This window comes from Marmota flaviventris, chromosome 13 (genome assembly GCF_047511675.1).
Source record: "Marmota flaviventris isolate mMarFla1 chromosome 13, mMarFla1.hap1, whole genome shotgun sequence".
Classification (NCBI taxonomy): Eukaryota; Metazoa; Chordata; class Mammalia; order Rodentia; family Sciuridae; genus Marmota; species Marmota flaviventris.
The window spans coordinates 103379533-103400172 of NC_092510.1; the positions used below are offsets into that span (position 1 = coordinate 103379533).

The window sequence follows — 20640 nt, forward strand, 5'->3', positions numbered from 1 at the left end:
GGGGCGCGTGCCGGAAGCGGAAGTGACGGCAGAAGCGCGGGGGCGCGATGGCGGCGACGGTGCTGGTGGCTGCGCGGCTGCTGCGCGGCGTCGGGGCCGGAGGCCCGCGGTCCAGGTGAGCCGCGCGGTCGTCCGGGGCGGCCGGGCCTGGCTCCCCCGCGGTTCATGCCGGGGCGGCAGGCGGAGGCGGTCGCTGAGCCCAGAAGCGTCGGCGGTCGGGAGGGAGCGCTCGGTGACCGTTGAGCTGCAAGACGAAGAGGGGAGTCGTCATGCCGCGGGGCAGGCTTGGGGACAGAGAACTGGGGCTTGGCGGGTGGTGAGCAGGCGCCAAGACCGGAGGGGCTTGGCGAGCCGGAACTAGCCCAAGGGGGAACCCGTGTAGGTGCTACCAGGGCCTTCGGGGCCAGGTAGGGGCCGCGGCTTCCGTTAGACTAAGAGGAGGCTGTCCCGGTTAGCTGCAGCTCAAGGGACTTCCTGTTGGAAGCCTGTTTCCCGGTGGTAGTCGTGAAGACCCGAAAAGCGCAGCCTCCCGGCCTCCGGCCCTGTGACTGAGCCAGGGTCTCGATCACTCTTTTGTGCACTGAATTTGGAATTTTTGAGACTGCTGAGGAAGGGGTATTTCAGTTTTTCTTTTTTTTTTAGGAAAGTTATTTTAGTAAATAACTTAGTGAATTAATGCTAACGAAAGATTTAAAAGATAATTTGATGAATCTTCAGAAACGGAGATGTTGACTTTTAATGTGGACAGAACATGACTGCACAGAAGCAGTCTTCACAAGTGCACCGCCTTGAGTTTGTTGTAACTGGGCTTTTCCTCTAGGTTTGGACCCTCTGCACACAGACAGTTTAGTAGCGGAGGCGCCTATCCCAACATCCCTCTGTCTTCTCCCTTACCTGGAGTACCCAAGCCTGTATTTGCTACAGTCGATGGACAGGAAAAATTTGAAACCAAAGTTACCAGGCTGGATAATGGGCTTCAAGTGGCATCTCAAAATAAGTTTGGACAGTTTTGTACAGTAGGAAGTAAGTACTATGGTGTGCTGCAAGTGTTCCCTGGTATTTTAATGTGGCATGCTTTTGTTGATTGTTGGTTGTAATTAGCATGTCATGTTTAGAGTGGAAGCATGTTACAAACCTGAAAACTTCACCAAAATATGACTGCCAAGTTTCCATTTTGGGTGGTAACATTTAGGGTATAGTCCTCCCCCCAACTTTGACCTTTCTGTGATTTGTAAGTTTTCATCTCAGTGTAGGATTTCACAGTGTGACTGTGTCTATCTGTAAGGATGGTGAGCATGTTTATTACCTTCACGAAGTTTTGACTTAAATCATAGTCTCAACTTTGAACAGTTTGTCTTGCTTAGATTTCCTATTTTGAGTATCTGATTTAACCTGTCCATTTACTTTTTGTTACCAGTTCTTATTAATTCAGGATCAAGATATGAAGCGAAGTATTTTAGCGGAATTGCTCACTTTTTGGAAAAATTGGCATTTTCGGTCAGTGTTCAATTTGGTGTTTCATGTGTGGGTGCGGGCGTGTACTGAGGATCAAACCCAGGGTATTATGCATGCTGGGCAGGTGCTCTACCACTGAGTTATGCCCTCAAGCACTCAATTTGGAATTTTTGAGACTGCTGAGGAAGGGGTATTTCAGTTTTTCTTTTTTTAGGAAAGTTATTTTAATAAATGACTTAGTGAATTAATGCTAACAAAAAGATTTAAAAGATAATTTGTATGTTTTGGAAATGAAATTACTTTTTTTTTTGAAAATTTTGTTTTTGGGATTTGGATTCTTTAAGTTTTCTTATTTACTTTTACTAGTCTACTGCTCGATTTGACAACAAAGATGAAATTCTGCTTACTTTGGAAAAGCACGGGGGTATCTGTGACTGCCAGACCTCAAGGTACTGTCTTTTATGTGGAGACTTACTCTGTGACTATGTGGAACTGCGCTTCTCATCCTTGGTCAGAGGCTCACTGAGCCCCTCCCATCAGAGAGGCTAAGGAGATTAGTGGTGAGAAAGGAGCCCTGGCCAGGACACAGAGTTGGGTGAAGAAAGGGGGCAGAACACAGGTGACATGTCTTACATGGAGAAGCAGTACCTGGAAGAACACTTGCCCATCACTTCAGTGAGGGTATTGGCTGTTGTCAGAGCAGCCCTGTGCCCGGGATGCTTACAAATAAAGCAGAGGGCTACATACAGCACATGGGCATAAGAGCTGGGGTGGTGGGTGTCCCAGAGTGACAGACACAGTCTGGAATGGGGAAAAGAATCATGGGAAAGGAGGCGTTGGGATTGTTTTTGAAGGGGTCTTTTAGACGGATGAGGTAGGGCCATGCCACAGCTCAGCATAGCCGAGGCACCAGCTGTGTTCGTGGTGTAGCCGGAAAACAGGTGTGGAGACAGGAGGATTGGGCTTTGCCTGCCAGCTGTGGAGCATGCTCAGACAGTTCTGGGCCATATGAGGTGATGCAGACAGATCATGGATTATTAAAAATGGTTGATTATTTAAACTTGAATGTGAAAAAATTACATAAAAGACAAACACTAAGAATTCAGTTAGTAAGGAAGAAGCCTAGTGTTCAGGTCCTCCATGTCTTTGCCTCAAGCTTCCTACTCTTCCTGTGTAAATCCTCTCTTGGTCAGGCAGGCCCCTTTCCTGACTCAGATGCAGCCCACTCTCCAGCTTAGGCAGTGGAGCTGCAGACTGCCCACTTCTCAGTGTGGGGCCTTGTTCTGAGTAACAGTCCAGCTGGACACAGGCTCAGTCCCCAAGCTGTTGAGGCTGAAGCACGTTCGCATGTTGACCAGTGGATTGCTCAGTAAGGCTTAGAAAGCATAGGATAAAGCGCTTCTCCTTTCAAGACAATGTGGCTTGTAAAAACCTTGGTAGGATTGGCTCCATCTGATTCAACAGTGTCCTTTACTGAAGAGCTTCCCTTGCCTGCCGCTGTGGCTCTTCTTGCTTGGACTCCATGCCCTAGGGAGAGGGAAGAGAAAAGGCTGGGTGTAGCTTGGGAGCAAGTGCTTGCCTCGCTTGCTCGAATCCCCAGGTTCAGTCCCCTGTACCATATAAAAAGAGGAAAAGGAAGTTTCTGTTGGTTTTTAACCAAATGATGGAAAGTCCCTGCTGATGAGGAAAGCTGGAGAGCCTGACCCCAGAACCTGACATTGCTGTCTTCCCAGAGATACTACCATGTATGCTGTGTCTGCTGACAGTAAAGGCCTGGACACTGTGGTTGGCTTGCTGGCTGAGGTGACTCTGCACCCCCGCCTGACAGGTATGGATCTAGTAAGCATGTGGTCAGGGTGGTGGGGAGCCAGAGGGACTGTTAAAGGGCCACACCTGGGAGGAACAGCCCCACGTTGTTGGTACAGTTTCACTGGGGATGATGCTGGTGAGGCTGGGGTTGTAGCTCTGGCAGAGTGTGTGCTTTGCATGCACAAGGCCCTGGATTCAATTCCCAGCACCAAAATGAAGAGGAAAAAAATCCTTGGCACTGGGTACCATGGCACACACCTGTAATCCCAGCAGCTCAGGAGGCTGAGAAAGGATTGCAAGTTCAAAGCCAACCTCAGCAATGGTGAGGCACTAAGAAATTCAATGAGACCCTGTCTCTACATAAAATACGAAATAAGGCTGGGGGTGAGGCTCAGTGATTCAGTGCCCTTGAGTTCAATCCCTGGTACCAAAAAAAGAAAGAAAGAAAAATCTTTGGCATCTTAGGGCTTAGTGCTTTGACTCATCTCTCTAGGCCCTTTGAGATTTTTAGTGAAATTTCAGAAATGTTCAAGTCATGTGCAGTGACTTGGGAGGCTGAGGCAGAAGGATTGCAAGTTTAGGTTAGCCTGGGCAACTTAACAAGACCCTTAGCAACTTAGTGAGACCCTGTCTCTAAATAACAAAAGGGCTGGGGATGTGACTCAGTGGCAAAGTAACCATGGGTTTAATCCTCAGCACCAAAAGAGAAAAGAAATGCTCTTCAAACTTACCCTTAAACACCTTGACTGGCACACTATCAGAATTTTTCATGGTGGCCACCATTGTCCTTGGCCTTGCAGATGGACTTGCAGGATCTGAAGTTCCAGCAGGGAGGGATGCAGGTTGTCCTAGGGATCTGGCAGGTGCTGTGTCAGCAGCGGGACTCGGTGCCCTGAGGCCAGGGTCCTGCCCTAAGGTCCTCTTGACCGTGGCAGCTGATGGAATGGCACCCTGACCTGGGTCTGTGTCTGTTTCCTAAGTGCCTTTGTGCTGGGCCTGGTGTCCTTACAGCTGTGCCTTGACACTCAGGTCAGGTGTCTTCAGGGCCTTTTACAGGTGAGGCAGCAGAGGTGTGGATCATATTCAAGTGATTGCTTCATGGCAGAGGGGACAAGAGGTCCTGGTTTCTGCTTTCTGTTTGCCTGGCCTTCCCTTCACTCACTTGGGTACCCTCGGGCTGCCCCTTGATGGAGGCAGAGGCACCACTGTGCCACCAACACAGAACCTCTGCCCCACTCTGCTGCCTGGGGCACGTGCCGCCGAGCAGACTGAACTTTGTCTTTGGGTTCCCTTGCAGATGAAGAAATAGAGATGACACGGATGGCTGTCCAGTTTGAGCTGGAGGACCTGAACATGCGACCTGACCCTGAACCACTTCTCACTGAGATGATTCATGAAGTAAAACATGAACCCACACGTGCCCGTATTCTCATGGGGGCTTCTCACACGTGGGTGGGTGGGAGGTCCCTGCTGTTGTCCTCACAGGTTATGGAACAGTTGAGACATGGTCTTTAATTGTTTTGTGGTGCTGGGGATTGGACTCAGGGCTTGTGCTAGGCAAGCACTCTACTGTGGAGCTTCAGACCCAACCTCCTACAGGACAGTTCTGATGTCTGAACCTGCAGTGTGATGTTTGCATCTTCCACTTCCAACAGTTACAAAACCTTTACTGTTTTTGTCTGTAGAATGACCCTCCTATTTTGCTCTTTTTGTGAGCTGCTGCTGCCAGACTGCAGCTGAACTGCCCAGCCTGCATTGGGTTTTCCAGAGGTTGAGCAGGAACTGCCTACATTCTCTGTGTGTCTGTTTCCCTTCGTCCCCCTCTCAGGCTGCATACAGGGGGAACACTGTGGGCCTCCACCGTTTCTGCCCTTCAGAAAACATAGCCAAGATTGACCGGGAAGTGCTCCATTCTTACCTGAGGAACTACTACACCCCTGACCGCATGGTTCTGGCTGGAGTGGGCGTCGAGCATGAGCATTTGGTGGAATGTGCTGAAAAGTACCTGCTTAGAGCCCAGCCAGCCTGGGGGAGTGCTGGGGCTGTGGAGGTGGACAGATCTGTAGCGCAGTACACCGGGGGGATTGTCAAGGTAGTGAGGGGAGCTCTGGGGATCTTGCACTCTGCATTTCTCTGGCATGTGCTTCTGGTGTATTGTGGGTTTGTTTGTTTGTTTTACAGGGGATTAAACCCAGGGGTGCTCTTCCACTGACCTCCATCCCCAGCCCTTTTTTGGGGGGAAGGGTACCAGGGTTTGAACTGAGGGCCACTCGGTCACTGGACCACATCCACATCCCTATTTTGTGTTTTATTTAGAGACAGGGTTTCATTGAGTTCCTTAGCACCTTGCTTTTGCTGAGGTTGGCTTTGACCTTGCCATCCTCCTGCCACAGCTTCCTGAGCTGCTGGGATTATAGGCCTGTGCCACTGCATCTGGCTTTCCCTAGTCCTTTTTGATATAGGGTCTTACTAAATTGCTGAGGCTGGGATCACAGGTATGCATCCTGCCCCATGGTGTTTGTATTTACACTCTTACTTTAGTGTACGTGTAGTCCCACGACAGAACAAACATCCTATTTTTGAAGGAGTTCATCAGGTCTCAGTTGAGCCTCAGGACATTTGAGCACAGCGTGTACTCACTGCCATGTCTTCACTGGATTTCTGCATAACACTCGTTTGCTCTTGATTACAGCTAGAGAGAGACATGTCCAACGTCAGCCTTGGCCCAACCCCTATCCCAGAGCTCACACACATCATGGTGGGGCTTGAGAGCTGCTCCTTCCTGGTGAGTCCAGGCCTGGGTCAGGCAGCATAACCGAGGAGGCACCTCTGCCCTGGCCTAAACACTGTCCCCGTCCTTGTAGGAGGAAGATTTTATCCCTTTCGCTGTGCTGAACATGATGATGGGAGGAGGGGGCTCCTTCTCAGCTGGTGGGCCAGGCAAGGGCATGTTCTCCAGGCTCTACCTCAACGTGCTCAACAGGTTGGTGGCCTTCAGTGGACAGGGCTGTTCTCAGGCTGCCATGTGTCTGGACCAGTTTCCCGTGGCCTGGCACTGGCCATACACCTTTGCCCAGCCACCCCATGTTCCCTCAGGCACCACTGGATGTACAATGCGACCTCCTACCATCATAGCTACGAAGACACTGGCCTCTTGTGCATTCATGCTAGCGCCGACCCAAGACAGGTGAGGCATAGCCAGCAGCCTGCAGACCAGGGTCTTGCTTGTGGGGTCAGCAGGCTGATGTGCACCCTCATCTCCTTCTCTTTGTAGGTTCGGGAAATGGTAGAAATTATCACAAAGGAATTTATTTTGATGGGCGGAGCTGTGGATGCAGTGAGTAAGCCTGGAGCCATTTCCAGTCTTTACCTGCCATCAGATGGGGAGAGAGCCACGTGGAGGAGCAGCCAGCAGTGGGGCTTGTGCTGGCTGGCTCCAGTCCGGGGCCTCCTGGCCGGTCCTGAGGGGAGTCTGCATACTCCTCAGCTGTCCCAGGGAATGGTGGTGAATTCAAGCAGTGCCATATCAGATGGGTGCCCCTTTTCCAGCTATTTATGCCTGAACATAAGTTTCTGTTGCCTTCTGCGGGGATATTGGAGATTGAATTCAGGGGTGCTCTTTCACCGAGCTGCACCCCTAGCCCTTTCTTATTTTGAAATAGGGTCTCACTCAGTTGCCCAGGCTGGCCTTGAGCTTGTGATCCTCCTGCTTCCGCTGCTTGAGTTGCTGGGAGGTCAGCTGTTGCAGTGCCTAGCTTATCCACTGATTTTGTTTAGTTTAATTTTTGATGTCTCACCTTGATGTTTGGAAGCCTAGTTGCTTTTTGGACCAAATAAGCCAATTTGTGCCCAGGTGGGGAAGCCTGCCATGTCACCAGTCCATACCCGCATAGATTTTTTTATTAGACTAATTTGCCATGTGAAATGTTCATCTAAATGTATCAAGTCCATCAGTATGCTCTTGACCTCTTCAGGCTTTCTCTCTTACTGTGCCCACACATGCATTTTTAAGTCAGAAAATAAGCATTATTTCAGACATAATATGCTTGCAGGTCAGCACTCTTCATTTTCATTTGTATCTCAAAAAATACTGTTCCACCTAGCTGAAGTCAATTTGACATAAATTTATGGTGTTATTTGCTTGAAGTTGTGAAAACTGAAAATACCTGTGTTAATGAGGAATTATTTTAGTTAAGACGGCTTATAGCAGCCCTCTGTGTTACTGTGTTTCTTGGAGCATGGTGGCTCCCAGGCCCATTCGCACATCAACTTCTTGCCACTCTGACCTGTTCCTCCATGGAACTGATCCTCTAGAGCCACAATTTAAGTTCACGTCTAATCAGGGCTTCTTGGACCCCATGCGGGAGAGTGCGCCCAGGACGTATTTTGCGTTTTCTCATTTTCTTCCTACTCTTGTTGTATGCCAGCTTTGGGGCCCTAATTGGGTATTTTGTGTTCCCCACATGCTGCGATTTGGGCAAGAGATGAAGGAGAATCAAGGGCACACTTCTCTCCATCATGAGCATGGCAGAGGCTTTCTCAGGTGCAGCTCCTGCCCAGAGAACTTGGTGGCTGAGCCTGGCTGAGTGTGCTGGTGACTCAGGCCCAGACATCCCTCTGTCTCTTGTATTCATTACTGCATACAGGGAAGACCTTTGTGCTGGGACACATTCTCACCAGTTCCTCTTCCAGTTTGTGGCGACTACTGGTGATCAGGTGGGTAACTGAGTAATAGCATATGACCCTCAGGTGGAGCTGGAGCGGGCCAAGACACAGCTGATGTCGATGCTCATGATGAACCTGGAGTCCAGGCCTGTCATCTTTGAGGACGTGGGGAGGCAGGTACTGGCCACTCGCTCCAGAAAGCTGCCCCATGAGCTGTGCACGCTCATCTGTGAGTACACGCTCTCAGCCAGTAGCTTCCACAGCCTAGGCTGAACTCAGATGAGGCTATGCCCCACTATAGAGGGATAGTTGGGTGCCCCTTGTGGACATGGCTGCCCTGCCCACGGGCCTGGTCCTTGCCAGGTGACTTTGGCAGGGAGTCAAAGGGCTGGTGTGCGTATTTGCTTCTAGTCTCACCCTGTGTCAGCTGGCACTTCAGCACCTGACCTAGCCTGAAAGGGGTGGTTGTCAACGTGAGTTTTCAAGGAGGACCAGTGGCTGAAAAGTGCCAGGGGAGCAGTACATTGTGTAGCAGCAGTGCCTTGGGTCAGCGCCTGCCCTTGAGGGTCTGGCAGATGCCTCAGCACACATTTTATTTGCGGGGGCTTTTCTGGGGTCAGCTAAAGCCTGGCACAGAGTGCTTGTTAGGTGGGAGGTGTCTTGCTGCAGGGACGTGTCTCCATGTGAGTTGCCTTGGGTGTGAACTCAGTGGAGATGTGTGTGGTTCGTGAGCAGTGTGAACACCAGGACTTTGAAACACGAGGGAGCAGCAGTCACAACACCCTTGAGGTTGGAACTTGCCAGCTGGGAATGAACATGACCTTTGTCCCCCATGCTGGAAGGCAGGCAGGCAGGCAGTGAAGGGCACGCTGACCGAGCATTACCTGCTGGCATCACCTGTCCCAAGGGGACTGCCATCCTGTCCTCCTGGGGTTGGCCTCCTGCTGGGGAGAGGCACCTGCCCTGCCTTTCTTTAGGACCATCCTCGAGTGTGCTGATGTGGTCTCGGGTCTTGTCTTCTGTAGACAGTCAGGCTGCCTGCTTGGTGTGCTCCTGGGCAGTGGTGTTCTTCACATGGGTCTTGGTGGCTTCTGGCCCCTCTTCGAGGGTGGCTCCTGCAGAGGTGCAGCCCCGAGGAGTGCAACCTCCTCCTTGGACCCCTTGCAGATGTGCCCACTAGATAGGCAGTCCTTATTCTGGGAACAGCAACCTCTGTTGAAGTAGGCATGCCATTGCGACATTTCCCATTTGCTAAGAAAAGCTTGCACTGTCATTTTGACCTTCTTGCCCTTGTCTACCCTGCTGCTGTTGGACCCTCTGGAGCCCTCAGCAGCCCCCCCCCGCCCCAGGTGCTGGGAGCAGAGAGCCCCTCAGCCATATGGTGGTGGCGGCGGCTTTGTGGGGAGCTGCTTGTGCTTGCCTGACATCCTCGCTCACTCTACACCAGGCAATGTGAAGCCAGAAGATGTCAGGAGGGTTGCGTCTAAGATGCTGCGTGGGAAGCCTGCTGTGGCCGCCCTGGGGGATCTGACCAACCTGCCCACTTACGAGCACATCCAGGCAGCGTTGGCCAGCAGAGATGGGCGACTGCCGCGAACTTACCGGCTCTTTCGGTAGAGACCCTCCAGGATCTTCAGGGACCCCAGCTGCAGGGAGGTGTCTCCATGTGAGTTGCCTTGGGTGTGAACTCAGTGGAGATGTGTGTGGTTCGTGAACAGTGTGAACACCAGGACTTTGAAACCCGAGGGAGCAGTAGTCACAACACCCTTGAGGTTGGAACTTGCCAGCTGGGAATGAACATGACCTTTGTCCCCCAAGCTGGAGGGCAGGCATTGAGGGGCACGCTGACTGAACAGAGCAGAAGCAGTTGAGCCTGTTCCTGCTAATAAAGATGATGACTGTCTCTTATCCTTCTGCTTTCCCTCACCCTCTAGCACAAGGGTGCTGGGAAAGGCCCTTGGTAACCTGCTCTAGGAGGAATCACCCAGTCCAACCCAGTGTCTCAAAGCCTCTTGCCCCAGGGTATCAGTGAGTGCAGGGCTGGGGCTGCTTGTACTTGAGGGCCGGTGGTAACTGATGGTGGCAGCAGAGGGGAGGGGGATGGCATTGCAGTGTGCTGCTGCACGGATGGGAACAGTCCCCAGGTCTGCAGAGCCAGGAAGCGTGGCCCTTTCTTAGTGCAGATAGAGGGACTGCACGTCTCAAGGGAGTTGGGCTTCTGGGCATGCTTGTGAATTGGCTTCTGAGTGTGCTTGTTTTTGAATTCTTTTCCTGTAGTCACTGCACTCTGGACACCTGGAACCTTCGCCCTGGGCGTCCAGTGGAAGGGTCTGCTTGGTGCCTGCTGGTGGGAACGCAGTCTGCTGGGACTTGAGCCTGGGGATGTCCCAGTGTGTCTCAGGTGACTGTTCTCGCTGGAAGGATGGCACTGGCAGAGCAGGGGTGCTGGCCTAGGTCCTCAACAACTGCTGAGCAATCCCCGCACCCTGGGAGCCTAAGCACATACCCACTAGGCTGCTCTTCTCAGGGTCTGTGCCCCACATCACGGTCCTTCCCATTCCCTCCTCCCAGCCTCCCTGGCCATACCCCTTTTCTGTTCATCTTCCCTTTGCCACTAACTTGCACCTCAAAGTCACCTTCATGGGCACTTCATGAGGTAGGTTGTGTAGTTGGTCCTGAACTCTTGAGAACTCTGGTAGCCAGACAGGGGCCGGCTACACCTGGACTCTTGCTGAAGGACAGTGTGTATTTGAGAGAACAAGAGCCATTTTAAAAACCACCATCATGCCTAGTCCTTACTTGGTTCTTTATGAAGCCTATTTTCCATAATTCACCAGCTTCATTTATATTAATTTGATTTTTTTATTAGACTAATTTGCCATGTGAAATGTTCATCTAAATGTATCAAGTCCATCAGTATGCTCTTGACCTCTGACCTTGTTAGGCTCAGCACTCTCCAACTCAGGCCAGACTAAGACAGAGGCACCAGTGGCAGAAATGGCCTGAGAAAGAACCTATAAAACCTTCCTCCTTCCAAGGCTGGCTCCACAGGAATCTTACTAACAGAAATTTCAGTTCATTGATTTGGAACTTGAGATTCATTTGAGCAAAATACACATGCAGACCATTGAGTTTTTATTGAAGTGGAATGGTGGGCGCTTTCCTGCTTTATCAGAAACATTGGTGAGTTGCTTTAAAGTTTATATTCCATATTTTGGAAGCTGATATTAATAGAAGTCTTAGTGTTCGCTGGGATTGCTCGTGGCTTCAGCTCAGTCCACCCGAGTCTTCCCCTTGCGTTGCCTCTGGCCTGCAGGAGGAATGCTCAGCAGGGACTGGGACAAGACTGTCAGCAGTTGCGAGCCGAGTCAATTTCCTGCCTTTGTGTCCCATGGCCTTTTAAAACAAGAACACTGTAAGAATAGGGTGTGCACACAGACTTTCTTTCCAACATTCAGTTTTGGGCCAAAGAGTTTTTAAGATTTTATATATGCATTTATTTAAAAATATAAATATGGAAAAATAAATAATTTAAAGACTAGAGTGGATGTCCCTAGATCTCTGTACATTCAAGGCTATATCTTGTCAAGAATATAAGACTTAAAGAGCAATGATGTGGTCAAAGCCCTCTTTAAGGAACAGAGTCCCCAGCTAGGCTTCCCTGCCCAACCTAAGTGTCCAGGGCAGGAAGTGCCACCTCTGTCAACACCACCCTGTGGCTGATGTCACAAAAGCAGATGGTCTGCTGATCACTAAAACGGAGGCAGCACATAGCTGGGCTTGGCCTCTGGAGGGAGGGGAGGTGGCCCTCACTCATCTGGGGGTGGGGGAGATAGGATCAGCACATGGGCCTCAGCCCAAGGAAGAGAGGGCTCAAGGCCTGGGAGAGGGCAACTGTCATGACCCTGACATGGCCTCAGCATGCTGTAGGGCAGACCCAGGGCCTGACACCCATACACCTGTGTGGAGAGAAAGGGCCCAATTTGTGTGGGACATAGAAACTGGCTCTGGGTGTGGAGCTGCAAATGAAGGAATGGAGGGAGAGGCTGTGGCACTAGGCAGGTCCTCTGCCACACTCCAGAGCATGGGAGTTTCAATACCCTGAGAAGCCCCCCAGGTGCCTGTGGGGACAAGTCTTAAGTACAGGCTCGCCCAGGTACAAGAAGGCAGCTTTCTTCCCGGGATGCACAGTCTGGCCTGGGGGTTTCTTGGTGAGAAAGTAGGGCAGCCCTAGTAGCAGTGCGTCAAGACCCCAGAATGAATGACAGGTGTCAGGAGCACACACTGCAGTCTTCTCCAGCCGCTCTAGGTCAAAGGTCCTCCTCTAACAACTTCAGGAAATGGTGCAGATGGCACTGGAGTTCTGATTCTTTATTGCTTGCTGCTTCTGAATTTCTTTTGAAATCCGTCTTTTAATTCCTATCAAGTACAGTTCTCGGTCAAACTTGCCAGCAGCTAGTGGAATGCTGTGAGGGAGAAGCAGTGTTAGGAATGCCTCAGCTCCCTAGCCCAGGTGCCGTCCTGGACCAGGGTGCCCCCTGGATGGAGCCCCAGGGCTACCTGAGGGTTACGGCCTCCAAGCACCAGGCCGCCAGCCACACTACCCTTCAGGGCTGGCTCTGCTTCTCCCTGGGGCCCACTGGGAGAGACAGCAGCCAATCTGGAAGACTTGACTCCTAAAGCCTCCTCCTCCCTTTCCTTGGTCCTGAGGTCACAGGACAAGCCTCCTTGGGCAACCCTGAGGATACTGGGAGCAGCTCCCTAGACAGCAACTTCACATTGGACCCCAGGGGCTGCCAGCACCCCACCCACCTTGCCTATTGCAACGCACCTTACTGCACCTGCCCAGCCCAAGCCACAGCCAGAGCCTGGGAGGGAGCCGGGCACAGGGGACACTCACTTGTCTCGGCCAGGCCTCACTTTCACCCGGAAAAGGCCATAGACAGGGCGGTGGTCAGATGTCTTAATCCCAGGGCAGGAAGAGTACTTCACAGGACAGATGTCGCCCTTATGGCGGCTTCTGTACAAGACCCGGTCCTTCAGAAGAGACGGCAGAAGCAGGAGCACTGATGAGGTGCCATTCTGCTGCAGACCTGGCCTGCCTGCCTCTGCCCAGCTGTGTTCCATAGCAACCCTCCAGCCATGACCCTCAAGCGCTTTACTGCTGGGGTTCTAGAGACCTATGGGGCGCTGCCTTGCCCCCACAGCTGCCCCAGTACTGGATCTCAGGTCTGGCAGGGAGCCAAGTTGTACAGGAGTCTCTCCTCCTTCCCTCCAGATCCCTGGCTGCAGAACAAGCTGTGGCCTGGGAGAGTATGGGGCATAGGCTGTCCTGGCACTCGGAGCGTGTCTGAGGGCCAGCTTGCCTGTGCTTTGCAGCACCTTTGGAGGAGGGCACCATCAGTCAAAACAGACTCTGAGGTTGGGTCACTGGCCTGGCAGGCTGTGGTGTGCATGAGAGGGCTCCTGAGTGCCAGCCTGAGCAAGGCAGAGGTCATTCTCCTGAGGACATCCTGTGGAGGTAGAGGCTGGCCTGGGTGCCTACCGTGTATGAGGGGGTCCTCTGTTTGGAGGTGCTGTCATAGGTGTCCTTCCCAATGTCAAACTTGTATGATGGGAGGAAGTGGATGTCCGGCTCCTGAAAGCCCTTGAAGATGGACCCTGCAACACAGGCTAGCTCAGATCAGCACAAGCCCACACATGCTGGCCAGCCCCAGGCTGCTCACCTTTCTTCATCTCCTGGATGAGCTGGTCATGCTGCAGCAGTGCCGGCACATCCACATCCAGGCCCTGCTTCAGGATGGCCTCCACAGCCGTGCGTCCACCACTCAGGCGGAAGTTAAAGTCTCCAAACCAGAACACCTCATCGAACCGGGTGGTGACATCCGCTGGGTACAGGGAAAAGTGCATCCATGCTGGTCTCCCCTTCTGTGGCCACAGCGACAGGTGCACAAACCCCGGGCCGAGCAATGGAGCTTCTCCACCTGGGTGCCCTCCCCCAAGAATTACAGGACAGCTGGTGGGAGTGGGGGAGGCAGGCAGTAAGGTCTTCTGGCTTGTCCAGATTTGAACAGCTGTAGACAAGCCAGAAGCCACCTAAGCAGTGACCCTCATAGCGGACTGGCCACTGTCTCAGACCCTCACTGCCCTGGAGGGTAGGTGGCAACGATGCAGACCCCGGCTAGCAGGTGAGCAAGAGTGGCCCAGCTGGACTTGGGGGTCTCACAGGTCCACGCACCATCTGTGCAGCAGCACCAAGTGACTTCCTGCGATTTCCTGACCTTGACTCTCAAACCCCTAAACAGTTCCTGCTAAACCATGCAGAGAACAAGCGAGGAGATGCCTGAGGCACCTGCCAAGCACAGCTCACCTGCACTGGAACGGTAGGGGTTGGTGTCTGGTACGTTCCTAGGCAGAGCCAGGGCTTGGATGGTTCTGGTGTAGTCCAGCAGGCGCTCCGCCACCTTCCCATCACCAGCTGTGAGGACGGAAATGGGTGGGGACATGGGTTTCTAGACACACGTCCAAGGGACTTGCCTGGCCACCCCACCCTGTCATCTGCTGTGAGGCTCTGGACAGCTCTGCCTCAGTGGCTGTCCTGAGCAGCAGGTCCTATCAAGGCAGAGTGACTCTGGGAACCAGGGCCTTGGCTGACAGCGACTCACAGGTGAAGTGGGATGTGATGAAGAGGAAGGAGGTGCCAAAGAAGGTGAAGCTGACGCCCAGGGCCCCCTTGGTCTTGATCTGGGACACGATGCGCGTCGTCACCGTGGAGCACTCCACCTCTGTGAGGGGTGGGGTGAACAGCCTCAGTGAACCTGCGCAAAGGCCCCACGCCACCTGTGCCTGCGTGCATTCCCCTGCCTGCGTGTCCCGCAGCAGTCTCCAGGGCCGAGTCCCAGAGGACTAGTACATCTGCCTGAGAACGGGCCCTGTGTGGAACCACCATCCTCTGAGTGCACCTGGGGCTGTGAGACATGGTGCCTACCTGAGCAGAACCAGATGAGGTCCCTGCGGATGAACAAGGACACGTACAGAACCCCGTGGGCTGCCGAGGACAGCAGCACGTAGCGGGGGCCCAGTGTCTCCTGAAGGCGTGTCTCCCACTCCCGCCTGTGGGGAAGAAGTAGGTGGCTGGGGTGGGGGGAGCACAGCTGGAAAGCCCCCAAAAGGACTCCTGGGGATTCCCCAGGACTGAGCTCCATCTTCTTGCACTGAGAATGGTGGACGGGCAAAAGGAAGGCCACCTCCTGGGGCTGAGGCCAAGTCCCATTCGAACAGCCTGCCTCTGTTCTAGATCCCTGTGGGACCCTCACGAGCACCTCTGTCCCACCCTCTGCTTGGCTGGGCTCGCAGGGCAGGGGTCTCCCTTAAAGTGCGTGGTGCCCACTCCCCACGGTACCTGCCAAACAGGTCCCAGGAACTCACTGGGATGCCCACAGGCTACATCCTGTGTCAGGACGGCCAGTGATGCCCTTTGGGTCAACAAAGAGCCTGCGGACGGCCAAAGTGGCCTAAAAAAAATCCAGCACTGTTCCTTGCTACCTTTACAGCCTTGTAAATCAACTATTGGTTTACAAAAAAATGAAAACTGCCTATCTCAAATTATCTGCATCAGTATCTGTAAAGAAACCGACTTGCATGTCCAGCCTGGCATGGAGATTAGCACATGGGGCCTCTGGCCCACAGCTTCAGACTCAGGCCTGTCTTAGCACTGCTGTCCACAGAAGATACTGCTGGGCCCGAGGGGCTTGGCGGGGGCCCGAGCTGGTGCCTACCTGTCAGAGCAGCCCTCCTGCACCCCAATGACATACAAGTCCTGGGTGTAGTCGGCCTCGGTGGGCAGCAGGAACTCATCCAGGCTTGGCGGGAGCTCCTATGGAGAGGAGCACAAGACAGTATTACATCAAGGCCACTGGCTCCTCTGGCCTGGGCAGAAGCCATGGAGCACCTGTGCCACTACCCAGTGGTGGCTGCAGGGCACCCCTTCTGAACGAGGGAACTGAGGCTACTGCAGCTGATACCGAGGTGTGGTTTCCACGTCCCATGGAGCCTTGACACCCTAGAGGCCTCACGTCTAGGCAGGCTGCTCTGCCTCAGTCTCCCTCCCTGAGCACGAGCACAAGCTTGTCCATCACCATCTCCCCACTGACCAAGGCTGTGTCTGTGACCCCCTGTGTGCTTGACGGGCATCTGGCATCTAGTCTGTGTTGCTTGCCACTAGGCCTCCCTACCCCTCAGGTATAGTCAACCTTGGCCAGGTCGGTTGTCTGGCCCCTCATGGAGCTGGTGGCCAGGGAGATGCAGGTAGGCACTGGGGGCCCTCTCAAGGGAACAGTGCTTTCCCTGCATCTACCTGCACACCTCTGCTGGGGCTGGCGATGGGGCATCGGGCCTCAGCTCCCAAGAGCAGAGCCACGCAGGAAGCAGTTCTGTCTGCTCAGGCGCCACCCTGCACTCTTACCTTCTGGCCCTGCATGTTCCAGGTGGCCACAAAGAGGGCCATGTTCCGGTCTGGGAAGTACTGGGCCAGCTCATCTGCCCCTAGCAGGGCCCCACTGGCCAGCAGACTCCCCTCCAGGTAGCTCCTGCAGAGAAGAGGCAGAATGCTTCAGTGCCCAGCCAGGAGGAGTGGCCGTAGGGACATGCTCTCCGGGCTCCCAGTCCCCGAGACTTGAGGCCAGCAGCAGGGCTGCCTGGGCCCAGAGGGGCAACACCGAGCCCCACAGAATGTCGGCACCATCTCCCCTTGAGTCGGGGTTCCCTGAGCCAGAGCACGCATGAGAACCTGCCTATTCCAAGAGAGTGAGCTGTGCCTGCTGCTAGCCACACAGCTCCCTCCTTGAGGATGGGGACATCACTTTGGGCTGTTTTGGTAGGTAAGGTTCTGGGAGGTCACAGAAGCAAAGCCAAACTCTGTGCTGAGAATAGGGTTGGGTGGACATAATGTATTTCAGGGAGGGGCCTGGCTCTCCACTCCTCCCCAGGTCAACACAGTGGGACGGGTTAGGACAGGAAGGCAGAGGAGCCCATCTCGACCACCCAACTGCAACGGGATGGACGTCATAGCACACCACAATGCTGCGGGGCCGCAGGAAATAGCGGCAAGCCGCTGACCCTACTGCGGGTGCCCCTTGCCTCTCCTGCCACAGGGTCTGCAACACTGCCAGTAAAGACACCAGGCGTGTGCAGCTCTGTGGACCACCCGTCGGTCACAGCTGCTGGCTCTGCCACATGGTGCAAAAGTCTCCAGGGCCACACGTGCCTTGAAAACCATCACACAGACATGGAACCTGGACTTCAGGGGATGGGCACCACTGTGAAGTATTGCAAGTTCTGATTTTCTTCTAGCCATTTAGATATGTAATCTGGTCTCTGCCTGCTACTGGTAGGACAGGCAGTGGCTAGACACACACGTGTCCCTCCACAAAGTGTCTGGACATGTCTTTCACGATGGGAGGCGAGAATCCAGTTCCTCTCTACCTGGTCCCTGCTACTGTCCCCTTAGTCACAGGCCACTCTTCTCCACAATCTGGAGGGCCCATCTCCATGGACAGGGAGGCTGTGCCTGCTCTACCATTTCTGCCGAGGCCTGACCTGCTCAACCATCTGGCACGGCCAGCCATGCTGTTCCCAATCAGTTTCCAGGCTGCGTCCACACTGCATCTGACTGCTCTGTCTCTCGAATCCCTGTAATCCCATGACTTAACTTCCTTCCCACCTTGGGGGCGCCCAGCAGGCTCCAAGTCTGCCATGCCAGCCCCAGAGACACCAGGACACAAAAGCTGGTGCAGCTCTTGGGGCCTTGGCACCCCTGGTGCCTGTGGAGCTTCAGCACTAGCAAAGGTGGACTCTTCAGAGCCCTTGTTCATGGACACTGCAGGCTTCTCACGCTCCTCAAGGGCATGGCCTGCCTCTTCTGAGGCCACTTTCCCTTCATCTTAGTCCTCTCTGATCCTGCTACAGAGACAAGCCCCAGGCGAGCAGTGGGCCTGAGATGGGGGAGGGTGGGGTTGGAGTGTGCTTCTTCCTGGGGCTGGGCTAGCCATGCCACTGGCCGCTCCCTCACACCCCAGGTCCCAGTCCACCACTGTGCCCTAGCTGCACTTCGCCCTTGCCCCCTCTCATACTGTATTCAGGGTGGGCCCTGGACTTGATGTCCTTGAGTGGCCACCTGAAGACACAGGTATATTGGAGGGAGGCAGCCATCAGCCAGCTGCCCCTGAGGCCCTGGGAGCCCTGGGAGGAAGGGGTCCCTTCAAAGGGACCTTGTTCTGGACTTCTGCTCCAGAACCGGGAACCCTGCAGGAAGCACTTCCTGCTCTGCCTGCTCACAGTCCCTCCACCCCAGTGCTCCAGCAGCATGGCACCGGAATACTGAGGGCAGGCAGCCCTCAGGACCAGAGACCCAGGTCCTAGGACAAGACCAGGCTCAGGAGAGGAGGCCATGGGTTTTGACAGGCTGAGCCCAAGTCGTCTGTGGGCCCTTGGTTAGGGTTACGATAGGAGTCAGGCAGACAGGAGGACACTGGGGTGGCACTAGCCTCTTTTCAAGCTACGAAACTCTATGTAACATCACAGAGAGCCACACACAGGAACCAAGGGCCTATGCCTCCTCCAGGGTGTGACATCTCCACTCAGCTGTGGGGACAGAGCAGGGCTGGAGCACAAGCGCTGAGCAGGTCTTGAAGCAGAGCACAGGAGTCCCTGTGGTTCCAGGCATCACCAGGCTGCTGCTCCCCTGGGAGGCAGAGCCTTTCCTTGCCTACAGCCTGTGGGTTCTGCTAACTGTCCTGCTGAAATGCCAGCCTGTGCCCAGAGCCCCCCAGGGCAGGGGACTGCAGGCAGCCTATGGCTGCCCAATGTCCCTCACACACAGTGGTTAAACAGAAAAACACTCAAGGCAGAACAGAAGGAGGCCACCTTCCACGTGGAGGACCACCAGCACAAAGTGCAAGCCAGCCAGCATAGGCATGGAGCATGGGGGTGCCATCTTTTACAAGAGCACCCTGCCTCGGTGCAGTGATCAGGCAGGAAAGTCCTGGAGGAGAGGCCCAGAGGCAGAGAGGCAGCGTGTCTAGGACGCACACCTGGCATCACATGGGAGATGGCTGCTGAAGGGAGATCTGCCCTCTTCTCTGCCTGCACGTGAGGTATTCCTTAAGAGAATGCTTGCACAGCCTGCTCACCAGCACCAAAACGGGCCATGGCGAGACTGCCCTCCCAGCAGCCTTACCTGCTCCGGACGTCCTTGGTGCGGATGGGCGCCAGGAGGCTGAAGGAAGACTTGGCCGAATGAAGGGAGTGGGTGTCACAGGCCAGGGGGCTCCGTGGCCGGCTGGGGCCCAGGCTGCTGTGGGCCCGTACCAGCCTGGGCTGTGCGTGGTGCTTGTGGTCGGCATGCTCGGAGTCAACCTTGTTTGCCATCCTTGGGGAGTTGGAGGCCACGTTCAGATCCGGGGTGGGTGGCGGGCGAGGGGGACACAGGATGGCTAGCCTCGGGGAGTTCCCAGCTGGGGCAGCCTCCCTGTGCAGCAACTCCAGGGAGGTGCTGATCATTCCAGAGAGACAGTTACCCCATGAAGAGGGGCTCCCACCCTCGCTGCCCACAGCCCTGTGGGGCTTGGGGATCTCCTGCAAAGATGTGCTCAGGCAGGGTGGGGGGCAACTGTGGGCCGGGGCCTGGGGGGCCATGTCCTGCTCAGAGCCCTTGTAGGGGCTGGCCCCACCCTGGGTGGCCAGGTCCTCCTGGCTCCGTGGAAAACGCCTCCTTCTCCAGCCCTTATCATCTAGGGACAGGGTCCGCTCTAGCCTGGGCCTCGTGGGGGGCTGAGGGGTGGTGGGTTTTGCCCGGGCTTGGGGGTTCTCACTGCCGATTTTTGCCGGATCACTGAAAGAAGGCACGGGGTTCTTCTCAGGGTCCTGGCAGTGGGGAGTGGGCAGGGTCCCAGGGATTGGGAGGAGGTCTTTGTTTGCTCCGGGAAGCCGACCCTTGAGCATTCTGGCTTCCAGCTGCCCAGGAGCCTCTGTGTGACGCAGGCACGTCGCCTTGGTCGGCATGGTGCGGCAGCCCTCACCCAAGCAGCCTGGCCCTCTGAGAGAGCTCCTCCCTAAGTTGCCACCAACTCAGGTGTCAGGGACACAGTCGGAGGTCACGGGGAGCAGAGGAGAGAAGCTGGGAGGCCCCCCTTTGGCCTGGGGTGGTCCTTCTGGGGAGGGCAGTCCTGCATGGTTGGAGTCACCAAGGCCTGGAGGAAATCCCAGAAACCTTGCTGTTAGGGGTCCCAGGGTCTCCCCAGGGAGGCGGGCCTGCTGTCCTGGAGGATGTCCGTGGTGCTGCTGGTGACAGCCAGGGACACATCCAGGAGGGGCTGGTCCGCGCTTCCTCCCGGGGCTGGGGAAGCCTGTCCCCGCCCCTGGGCCCACCTCCGGGTGCCGCGGCGACACCAGCCCTCCCGCCCTACCCGGGCCAAGTGGGGCCGACGGGCCGGGTCGCCCGGGCTCACCTGCGCCCGCCGCTCCCCGCAGGCCCTGCCGGCGCCCGAGGGCCCACCCACCGCGCCGGGCGCGGGCCGGGGACGGCGCGGGCCGGGCTGGCCCCGGCCGCCCACAGCAACGACCGCGCCCGCGCGGGGCTGAGCGCGGCCTGGAACGTGGCCCAGGGGTCAGCGCACGCGGCCCGCTCAGTGGTCACCCCGGCCCCGCCCCGAG

The 20640-nt window shown here is 55.0% G+C and overlaps 2 protein-coding genes across 5 annotated transcripts; one reads left to right on the plus strand and one right to left on the minus strand.

Annotated features, from left to right (window-relative positions):
- Window positions 1-27: 27 nt before the first annotated feature.
- Window positions 28-11470, plus strand: Pmpca (peptidase, mitochondrial processing subunit alpha). 3 transcript variants are annotated; one of them, XM_027941792.2, is made up of 14 exons: window positions 28-115; window positions 821-1023; window positions 1418-1497; window positions 1822-1904; window positions 3189-3283; window positions 4562-4662; window positions 5093-5356; window positions 5957-6049; window positions 6129-6247; window positions 6361-6451; window positions 6539-6601; window positions 8014-8158; window positions 9377-9595; window positions 10207-11470. In XM_027941792.2, exons 1-13 carry the CDS (start codon window positions 48-50, stop codon window positions 9544-9546), a joined length of 1575 nt encoding a protein of 524 aa, XP_027797593.1. In that variant the 5' UTR covers window positions 28-47; the 3' UTR covers window positions 9547-9595; window positions 10207-11470. The 3 variants fall into 3 exon arrangements, 2 of the variants coding, with proteins under 2 accessions (XP_027797593.1, XP_034491995.1); XR_003583628.2 differs by lacking the exon at window positions 10207-11470 and having other exon boundaries at window positions 6539-6605; window positions 9377-9468; XM_034636104.2 differs by lacking the exon at window positions 28-115 and having other exon boundaries at window positions 934-1023; window positions 3191-3283.
- Inpp5e (inositol polyphosphate-5-phosphatase E) lies at window positions 11048-20575 on the minus strand. 2 transcript variants are annotated; one of them, XM_071601172.1, is made up of 11 exons: window positions 20436-20575; window positions 19166-20177; window positions 16394-16517; window positions 15708-15805; window positions 14918-15042; window positions 14595-14714; window positions 14300-14407; window positions 13656-13817; window positions 13475-13602; window positions 12830-12966; window positions 11048-12395 (listed from the first exon to the last, which is right to left on the minus strand). In XM_071601172.1, exons 2-11 carry the CDS (start codon window positions 19987-19989, stop codon window positions 12263-12265), a joined length of 1959 nt encoding a protein of 652 aa, XP_071457273.1. In that variant the 5' UTR covers window positions 19990-20177; window positions 20436-20575; the 3' UTR covers window positions 11048-12262. The 2 variants fall into 2 exon arrangements, with proteins under 2 accessions (XP_071457273.1, XP_027797581.2); XM_027941780.3 differs by having other exon boundaries at window positions 13475-13590; window positions 20436-20574.
- Between the last annotated feature and the right edge of the window lie 65 nt (window positions 20576-20640).

Bases quoted from the DNA above. Each gene is read 5' to 3' on its own strand.
- Pmpca (XM_027941792.2), top strand. From the start codon at position 48: ATGGCGGCGACGGTGCTGGTGGCTGCGCGGCTGCTGCGCGGCGTCGGG. The intron at 4,663-5,092 runs GTAAAACATGAA...TCCCCCTCTCAG, and splicing joins TCACTGAGATGATTCATGAA to GCTGCATACAGGGGGAACAC. The intron at 6,452-6,538 runs GTGAGGCATAGC...TTCTCTTTGTAG, and splicing joins CTAGCGCCGACCCAAGACAG to GTTCGGGAAATGGTAGAAAT.
- Inpp5e (XM_071601172.1), bottom strand. From the start codon at position 19,989: ATGCCGACCAAGGCGACGTGCCTGCGTCACACAGAGGCTCCTGGGCAG. The intron at 14,715-14,917 runs GTAGGCACCATG...CACCCCTCACAG, and splicing joins CCTCATCTGGTTCTGCTCAG to AGGTGGAGTGCTCCACGGTG. The intron at 14,408-14,594 runs GTGAGTCGCTGT...CCGTCCTCACAG, and splicing joins CATCACATCCCACTTCACCT to CTGGTGATGGGAAGGTGGCG.